The sequence below is a fragment of the Mus caroli genome, chromosome 4 (genome assembly GCF_900094665.2).
Source record: "Mus caroli chromosome 4, CAROLI_EIJ_v1.1, whole genome shotgun sequence".
NCBI lineage: Eukaryota > Metazoa > Chordata > Mammalia > Rodentia > Muridae > Mus > Mus caroli.
In genome coordinates this window covers 38,081,702-38,090,100 of record NC_034573.1, presented here as the reverse complement: position 1 = coordinate 38,090,100, position 8,399 = coordinate 38,081,702, and the positions used below count along the sequence as shown (strand labels likewise).

The window sequence follows — 8,399 nt, the reverse complement described above, 5'->3', positions numbered from 1 at the left end:
AAAAACCAAAAAAAAAAAAAAAAAAAAAAAAAAAATCTGTCTCACCTGGAATCTGTTTTTGTGTAAGGTAGAAAAGCGAGATACTTTTCAAGCCCAGAGCCTCCGATGGCTGGCCTGACCAGCCCTACAGTATGGTTAATGGATTACAGCGAGCACACTTAATATAGTTCAGCCTAGGGACAGCGCCAAAAGAAGACTTTGGCCACTACTCTCTAATAAAACCAGAGCACTGCACACCCCATACTCCTAAACTACTGGCAGCCTGCCCTTTGGGTCTGAGGAGTCATCCTGGCCCGGCACATGCTTTGAGCTCTTTACTAGATATTACATTATTCTGACATTCTAAAGACTTATGAATGCGTATGGGTGCTTTGCCTGTATGTATGTGCATGCCACCGTGTATACATTGCCTGCAAAGACAAGAAGAGGTAATCAGATCCCCAGAAACTGGAGTTCCAGCTACCATGTGATGCTAGGAACTGCAGCTAGTGATCTTAACCCCTGAGCCATCTCGATAGTCTTCTCATTCTTACATCAATCAGATGACCCAAGTCAAAGAACAGTCTACAGAAACAAAGGAATTATATCTATGGACTTTGATTTAAGACAACTCCACTAACACCAAAGATGCAGAAAACTTTCTCAGGCATCTTAAGAAGTCCAGAAAGAAGGCAGGCAGAGTGGGGCACACCTTTAATCCCAGCCCTTGGGAGGCAGAGGTGGGCAGGCAGATCTCTGTGAGTTCGAGGCCAGCCTGATCTTCAGAGTGAGTTCCAGTACAGCCAGGGCTATACAGAGAAACTCTCTCAAAAAACCAAAAAGGGAAGTCCAGAAAGCCACAAAGGCCACGTCAAGCAGAGCAGCACATGCTTTAGCCCCAGAACTTCGGAGACAGAAGCAGGTGATTTGAGTTCTGCCAGCCTTATTTATAGCAAGTTCCAGGACTACAGGAACAGACCCTGTCTCAAACCACCACCCCATCCCCGCAAGAAGAAAATAACCAAGGGCAGAGTAAAGTTTCCATGGAGCAAGACGACTTTAATCTTATGTTTATGTCAGCAAGTGAAGTCAGGCAGACCTAGGGCTGCATCCTAGCTGAGCCGAGGATTAGCTTAGAACACAGCTTAGCTTGCACAGTAATCAGGTCTCATCCGAAACCTGCGACACCTCGGCCTCGCTGGCGGATGCTGCATGGATCCAGAGGTATACGGAGTGTTTGGATGCAGTAAATGCACAGCATATTTAAATATCATGTGTAACACTCTTTAATTTCTTTCTTCCATTTCTACCAATAAAATTAATCTCCCTCCAGAAAACAACCTTTAATTCATCTCTCTCGGCTTGTCAGAAACACCGTGCCTTGTGACCACATGCTCTGTCGTCCACCAATAAACACTTTCTATAGCCTCTCCTCCAGCCCCCACCACTGAGGGATAGTTTTCAATATCTGACTTGCCCCGCCTCCTTCCTAACCATCTGTTCTTCATGACTACCCCAGCCACTTCACTGGGTTGGTTACCTATCCCAAAACATATGTCTTGGCCCAGTCTTCTGTTTAACCTGTGGGCATCTCCTGTGGGCATTTTCCCTGCAGAGGGAGCAAGTTTACGTCTTTTTTTTTTTTTTTTTTTTTTTTAATCTGTCCCTCTGGAAAGTACATGAAGCAGAGCTCCCACCTACTCTTTCAATTTATTCGGTATACCCCAAAGCCTTCAAGCCTTTTTAAAAAAAGACTTATTTATTTATTGTTAAGTACACTATAGCTGTCTTCAGACACACCAGAAGAGGGCACCAGATCTCATTACAGATGGTTGTGACCCACCATGTGGTTGCTGGGATTTGAACTCAGGACCTTTAGAAGAACAGTCGGTGCTCTTAACCGCTGAGCCATCTCTCCAGCCCGTCTTCAAGCCTTTTAACGCCTCTTCCTACTTCCAGAAAAACAGTAGCTAAAATTCACTGACTGCTTACTACACACCAGTAAGCAATCACAGACAAATTAATGTGATCCTAAAACACCGTGTGGTATATATTATGTACCTTAACAGAGAAGAAAGCAGGCTAGGCCGTGACGGTCGTTACATAAATTGCCTAAACTCACCCTCAAGCAGCCGGATAGCCTGAATCCCAACCACTACTGTGTTGAGTATGAAAGTTTTCAACTCCCAAAAGGAAGTGCTGAGATTACACTATTACTGCCCTCAACACACTGTCAGGAGCTGGCATTAAGTCGTTAAATGCTTAGTTCATAAAAACGTCTTTCCCAGGAACTAAGTCAGCAACCACCCCTTTCCTTCCCTTTGCTGAAAAAATAAGGCACAACTGTGCAGCCTCTCCATTTTATCCTCCCAACTGCCTAGCAGGGCTCTTTCTGCCTACTTATTTGTCAAACACATGAGCACCTACTATAGACCAGACACTTACACGATCCAAATGTGACACTGAACACATACAACACTGCCCGTAGAATGATAGACTCTTCTATGGACGCTACTTCTCCCAATTCTTGCCTTCCCGACACACCCACAAAGCCTTTCTTCCATCCAAGCACACCCTGCTAAAACATCTGCAACAGAACGAGGTATACACAGTCTGAGGGAGGGGAGAGTCGGGGCAAAGCTGTTTTCTTCACCAAGTCATGACTCTCTAGGACTCAGTTTCCTATTAAATGAAGGAAGGACTCTATAGGGCTAAAAAGCAAATTTCAGGAGTTCTCATGCAAATGCCCACTCAAAGAAAACAGCCTCTGCCGCTTAAAGTCAACGTCGGCTCTAGGTTATGGCCCAGTTCTGTCCAAGCAGCTTGCTGCAAACTGCAAACCTGGGGTACAGTACAGGCTCCCATAGAAGCTCTGGCTGGGGCATGATTTGTCTAGGAGTTAGCATAATGTCCTGGGTTGTTTTTTTTTTTTTTTGGGGGGGGGTGGTTTTGTTAAATAAACAAACCCAGAGGCTGCAAAGTAGGAGCAAGTCTGTCCCAAAATATTCTGCCTGCTTAAAATGGCCATTTGTGATCTCTGGCCTCAAATACACTCAAAGCATTACTGTGGTGCACGGGAGCCTAAGGCTGCACCACTCACTGTCTCCATGCTGTTTGCTGTCATCGGTCACCTGCCTCACAGTCACAGAGGGTAGAGATATTCTTACTCGCCCGGAGACTGCCATTTAATATTTTTAAGTTGCATTTTTGGTGAAGGGTTCCCCCTATGTTACTTAGGCTGGTGGTGAACCTCTGGCACCAATGTCCCAAATACCTAAGTGCATGATGGTCCACAGTGCCAAGCTTTTTTCCTTGTAAATGGAAAGCCATTGTCTCTCTCTAGCTATATCCTACTTCCTTCACTACTGAATGGCCTTTTCCACGCCATCTTTCCTCCCACACCACAATCCTGAGCATCAAACAAGGAAGCCATCCAAAGGCCAAACTGTCATCCTATCCCGTCTCTTTTGCTTGAGCTCTGCTGTGGAAAGGCCCACACTGCACTACACATTCATCTTCCCCTCCTCCCCCTCCTTAGGGGGCTATCCCTGCCTTTTCCTGAGACAATTAATTCCTTCCAAAGCTGTTTCCAAAGAATAGCGCCAGGAGTCCTACCCTCAACAATGTATGCAATGCTTGTAATGTAACACCTATCCTTCTGGGTCAGCTTCTTTCTCCGCAGCCAGCCCATCTTCTATGAACTCCTTATCTTCCTCCCCACAATCCAAAGTTTTACACATCTTTAACTGCTGAACTACATTGACATTTTTGTTTGCACGTGTGTCCCAAAGTTTATACTATTCTTACTTTTTCCTAATAAGCAATTATTTCCGAGTGGACTCAGCCATGTTTCTAAGTCTGGCCAAACTGCGCCAATGCGGCAGCTTCAGAGACCAGGCTTCAAGCACAGCAAGTGCTTGGTGAAAAGTTGGACAGAACAGACCCGGATCCTGACAGTCGGTGCATCTGCGCTCCCCTCCGCCCCGGCCCAGCAGCACTCAGAAGCCGGCAGTCTGCAGCAGCGGAGGTCCGTGCAATGACCCAGACGGGGTCTCACTTCCTCTTTGCGCTTCTAAAGCTTCAGCCAGAAGCCCAAGTTCCGCGTAAGAGCACCGACCCGAGTGTGCCCACAAGTCCTCCCGCCCGAACGCCGCTGCCCTCTCACCCGGACCTCCCGGCGGCTCGCCGTGTGCCTGCGGCCCGGGGGCGCCGCCGTCCAGGATGGCGAAGGCCTCGTCGTTCTCGATGCCCGCAATCTCACTCTCTTGCTGCGCCAAGAAGGCCGCGGCCGGGTCTTCCTCGCCGGCGCCCGCCACCCCGTTTCCTAGAGCGGGGCCACCGGGCGCACCGGCGGGAGCGCCGAATGGATCCAACTCAGCCATGACAGCCCAACTCAACCGCAGCGACGCCGAAGCCGAAACCAACCGACCGATCCGCCGACACCCCGCCCAGCAGCCGACACTGTGCTGGCGGCTGCTACGGGAGGACGAGCGAGAAGAGGGAGAAGGTGGAAGCGGAAACCCTGCTTCTATATCCGGTTGGGTTGGTGAGCCACAAAAAGAACAGCCAATCAGAAGACGGGAGCTGCCCAATCAGCTGGCAAAGGGGAGGAGCCCTGGGGGACAACTCGTGACTGGGAGCAGAAGAGCCAGCGGAAGTGCCACCCTAGGGGAAGCTGGGAGTCGCCGAGCATCAGGAGCTGGAGTGATGGGGAACAGCCGTTTGTGGGCATCAGGGACGTGAGCTCTTTCCGACTACTCAACATACAACCACTTCGCTTGGAAAGCTGGTAGAAGAATCTTGCATTGCCTCCCTCCTGGATGATTGAAAAAATTTATGGGTGCATAGACCAAGAGAAGTGCAGTTACCATTTAATGTTACCACCCTAAAAAGAAAGAAACAAACAAAAAACAAAGGTCACTTTACTACTTGAACCTAGTAGTTGGAGGCCAGCTTGGGCATCACGTAGAAACCCCCGTTAAGCAACCAATCAACCAACCAACCTTTGGGTCAAAGATGCCTTCAGAAATAGTAAGGACGGTAAAAATGTGAGTTCTATTTTTTCTTTTAGTTATAGTTACTTAAAAATGTGTGTGTAGATCAGAGACCAACTTGTTGGGAGGCAGTTCTACCATGTGAGTCCCTTGGGTGGAACTTGAGTAACCAGGCATGGTGACAGGCACCTTTATCCATCCATCTTGCCAGTCCTGTGTGTTTTAATACACATATCTTTGGTTGGTTTTGTTTTTTTGTTTGTTTGTTACTTTTTAAGTAACTACATAAACTACTTTTGTTTTGTTGAATGGGGGCAGAAGGCAAAGCTCTCTACCAGTGAACTCCACTGGCCTTGTAAAAACCATCCTAAGCACAGACTGTAATAAGTTTAGAAGGCTGGCAACATGGCTTAGCAGGTAAAAATGTTGTTTGCAGGCCTGATGACCTGAGTTGGCTACCATGGCATAATCAAATATGCTGTTGCACACACAGACAACACAGTACACACAAGATGAGTGTAAAAACAATTTATAGAAAAGTTTGGGAAAAGTTAATGCCCGTTTGTAAAGCCAGCAGTCTGGAGGCAGAAGCAGGAGCATGCCGGCTAGTCTTTTTCTCTCAACTTGACACGAGCTAGAGTTACCTGAAAGGGGGGAACCTCAATTGAGAAAATGCCTACATAAGATCCCGCTGTAAGGCATTTTCTTAATAAGTGATTGATGGGGGAGGGCCTGTCAGCTGGTGGTCCTGGATTCTATTATAAAGCAGGCTGAACAAGCCAGGGGAAGCAAGTCCAGCAAGCAGCATCCCTACCCTGTCTACCTCCATGGCTTCTGCATCAGCTCCTGCCTCCAGGATTCTGCAGCGTTTGAATTCCTGTCCTGACTTCCTTCAATGATAAACAGCAATGTGGAAGCATAAGCCAGATAAACCCTTTCCGCCCCAACTTGCATTTTGGTCATGGTGTTTCATCGCAGCAATAGAAACCCTAACTAGGACAAACCCTAAAATAAATAAATAAATAAACAAACCAAGACATGAGTTTGAGGCCAGTGTGGTCTACTTAGAAAAGGCAGATACTGGCGCAGATGATGTCCAAAAACCAAAACAAAGAAGGTAATGATGTATGAAGATTTTCCTCAGTCATCTCTGGACCGTCCCTGTGAAACGAGTAGAGACCTCCATGAGAAGGCCCCAGGGAGAGACGACTCCGGCTGCTGTGCTGACGCATTTTATATCAGCTTGACACAAGCTAGAGTCATTTGGAGAATGAGAAAATGCTTCTGTTAGGCAAATCTGTAATGCACCCCTCTTTCTACATTTTTAATCAAATATAGTTATTTTCATACTATTTCAATTTTGTATTTCAATTATGGTTCCCTTTCCTCATCTCCCAGATCTTTCCCATCTCCCCACCCTTCAAACTCCATTCCTTTCTCACTCTCTTAAAAAAAAAAACAAAAAAAAAAAAACCCAAAAAACAAATAGGACAGGCCTGGGGAGATGGCTCAGTGGTTAAGAGCACTGGCTGTCTTTCCAGATGTCCTGAGTTCAAATCCCAGCAACCACATGGTGGCTCACTCACAACCATCTGTAATGTGAGATTTGGTTCCCTCTTCTGAAGTGTAGGCAAAACACTGTGTACATAGTAAGTCTAAAAAAAACCCTGGAAAATGAAGATAAACAAGAATAAAATGAACAGATTAATAAAATTTAAACTAAGAGCACAAGGAAAACAGAGAGAGAGAGAAAACCCATAAAAACTCAAAATTGGAAACCTTACTATACAAGCAAAAGACCAGTAAGGTTAAAAAAAGAAAATAAGAAAACAAACAAAACCCAAAGCATAACCAAACAAAGCAGTATAAGAAAAAAAATCTCCAAAGACATAGAACTCTCAACTCGTTCTCCAGGACCACTTTCTGGATGCTGCCGTGCTTCCCAGACTGAACTTCGGAAACTGTAAGCGAATCCCAAGGAGATGTTTTCCTTTATAAGAGCTGCCTTGGACATGCTGTCTCTTCACAGCAATGGAAACCTTAACTAAGGAGTTGGTACCAGGGACTCGGGTGTTGCTGTGATAGGCCTGACTGTGCTTTTGTTTGGAGGAGCGTGGATTTTGGAAAGCAGTGGCTTTAAGCGGGGCTTCTTGGGCGATTCTAGCAGAAGCATGAAGACGGGGTGCTGAGGATGACTTGAACTGTGGGGGTCTGGCTAAAGAGGTTTCAGTGGAGAAGAATCTTAATATGGGGCCTAGAGACTGTTCTTTGATATTTTGGTGAAGACTGTAGCTGCTTTTTGCCCGTGTCTGCAGAGTCTGCCTGATGCTAAGGCAAAAAGATTCAGATTAATTGCATTGACAAAGGAAGTCTCAAAAAAAAAAAAAAAAAAAAAAAAGCCTGCTATAGACTCTGCCCTGTGGTTCCCTCTTATGAAGAACATTTTGATCAAGTGTAGCAAACTTAGAAAGGGAAAATACAAAATGTATGATTCAAGGATTAAAGGAGTGGAATGGAGCTAAATCTTGTGTTCAAGTAGATAAACAAATTAAAGATACTAAGTGAAATTAAGAGAGTGGTGACTTTGGGGCAAGATCCCATCCAGCTAAGCTTCCATCTTGTGAAAAGAATGTTGAAAAAGGGACATTGCCACCTAATCTAAATTTACTATGCATTCGCATTGAATGAGGGAGTTATATCATGTTAGGTATCATTATAACCTGATTATTGTTTTTACTTGGACATAAGGAGATATGATGGTGTGTCAAGTTGACGAGGGATGGATTGTGATGGGTATTCCCAATTATCAACTTGGCTATATCTGGAATGAACTCCAGTCTAGAAATGGAGGGTGCACCTGCAATCCAGATCTTCAAGCAGGAAGACAACATGCCTTGATCCGGATATTGAGATGGGATGACACACAATTTTGATCCAGATCAACACATTTAACCCACTATTTGGGATCAGGAAGTGCCATTGGTGAAGATGTAGACTCAGTGGCAGGTGAAGGCCTAGGACTGAAGGGGTCATGCAAAGAAGTAAGGCTTCAGCACCATGAAGAGAACCTATGAGGGGTGTCTACTGCTGTGAACAGACACCATGACCAAGGCAAGTCTTATTAAAAACAACATTTAATTGGGGCTGGTTTACAGGGTCAGAGGTTCAGTCCATTATCATCAAGGTGGGAGCATGGCAGTATCCAGGCAGGCCTGGCGTAGGAGGAGCTGAGAGTTCTATGTCTTCATCCAAAAGCTGCTGGTGGAAGACTGACTTCCAGGCAACTGGGATGAGAGTCTTAAGCCACACCCACAGTGACACACCCATTCCAACCAGGTCACACCTATTCCAACAAGGCCACACCTCCAAATGGTGCCACTCCCTGGTCCAAGAATATACAAACCATCACATTCCACTCCCTGGCCC

The 8,399-nt window shown here is 45.9% G+C and overlaps 1 protein-coding gene across 2 annotated transcripts in view; it reads right to left on the bottom strand.

The window, feature by feature from the left end:
• Clta (clathrin light chain A) overlaps positions 1 to 8,399 on the bottom strand; it is a 29,717-nt gene that overhangs the window by 16,181 nt on the left and 5,137 nt on the right. The window contains exon 2 of one of the 2 annotated variants that reach the window (XM_021159538.2): positions 4,145 to 4,864. In XM_021159538.2, coding sequence (XP_021015197.1) covers positions 4,145 to 4,361 — 217 coding nt within the window. In that variant the 5' untranslated portion in view covers positions 4,362 to 4,864. Of the gene's footprint in view, positions 1 to 4,144; positions 4,865 to 8,399 lie in introns of those variants that run through there. The other variant, XM_029475938.1, reaches the window with a different exon arrangement.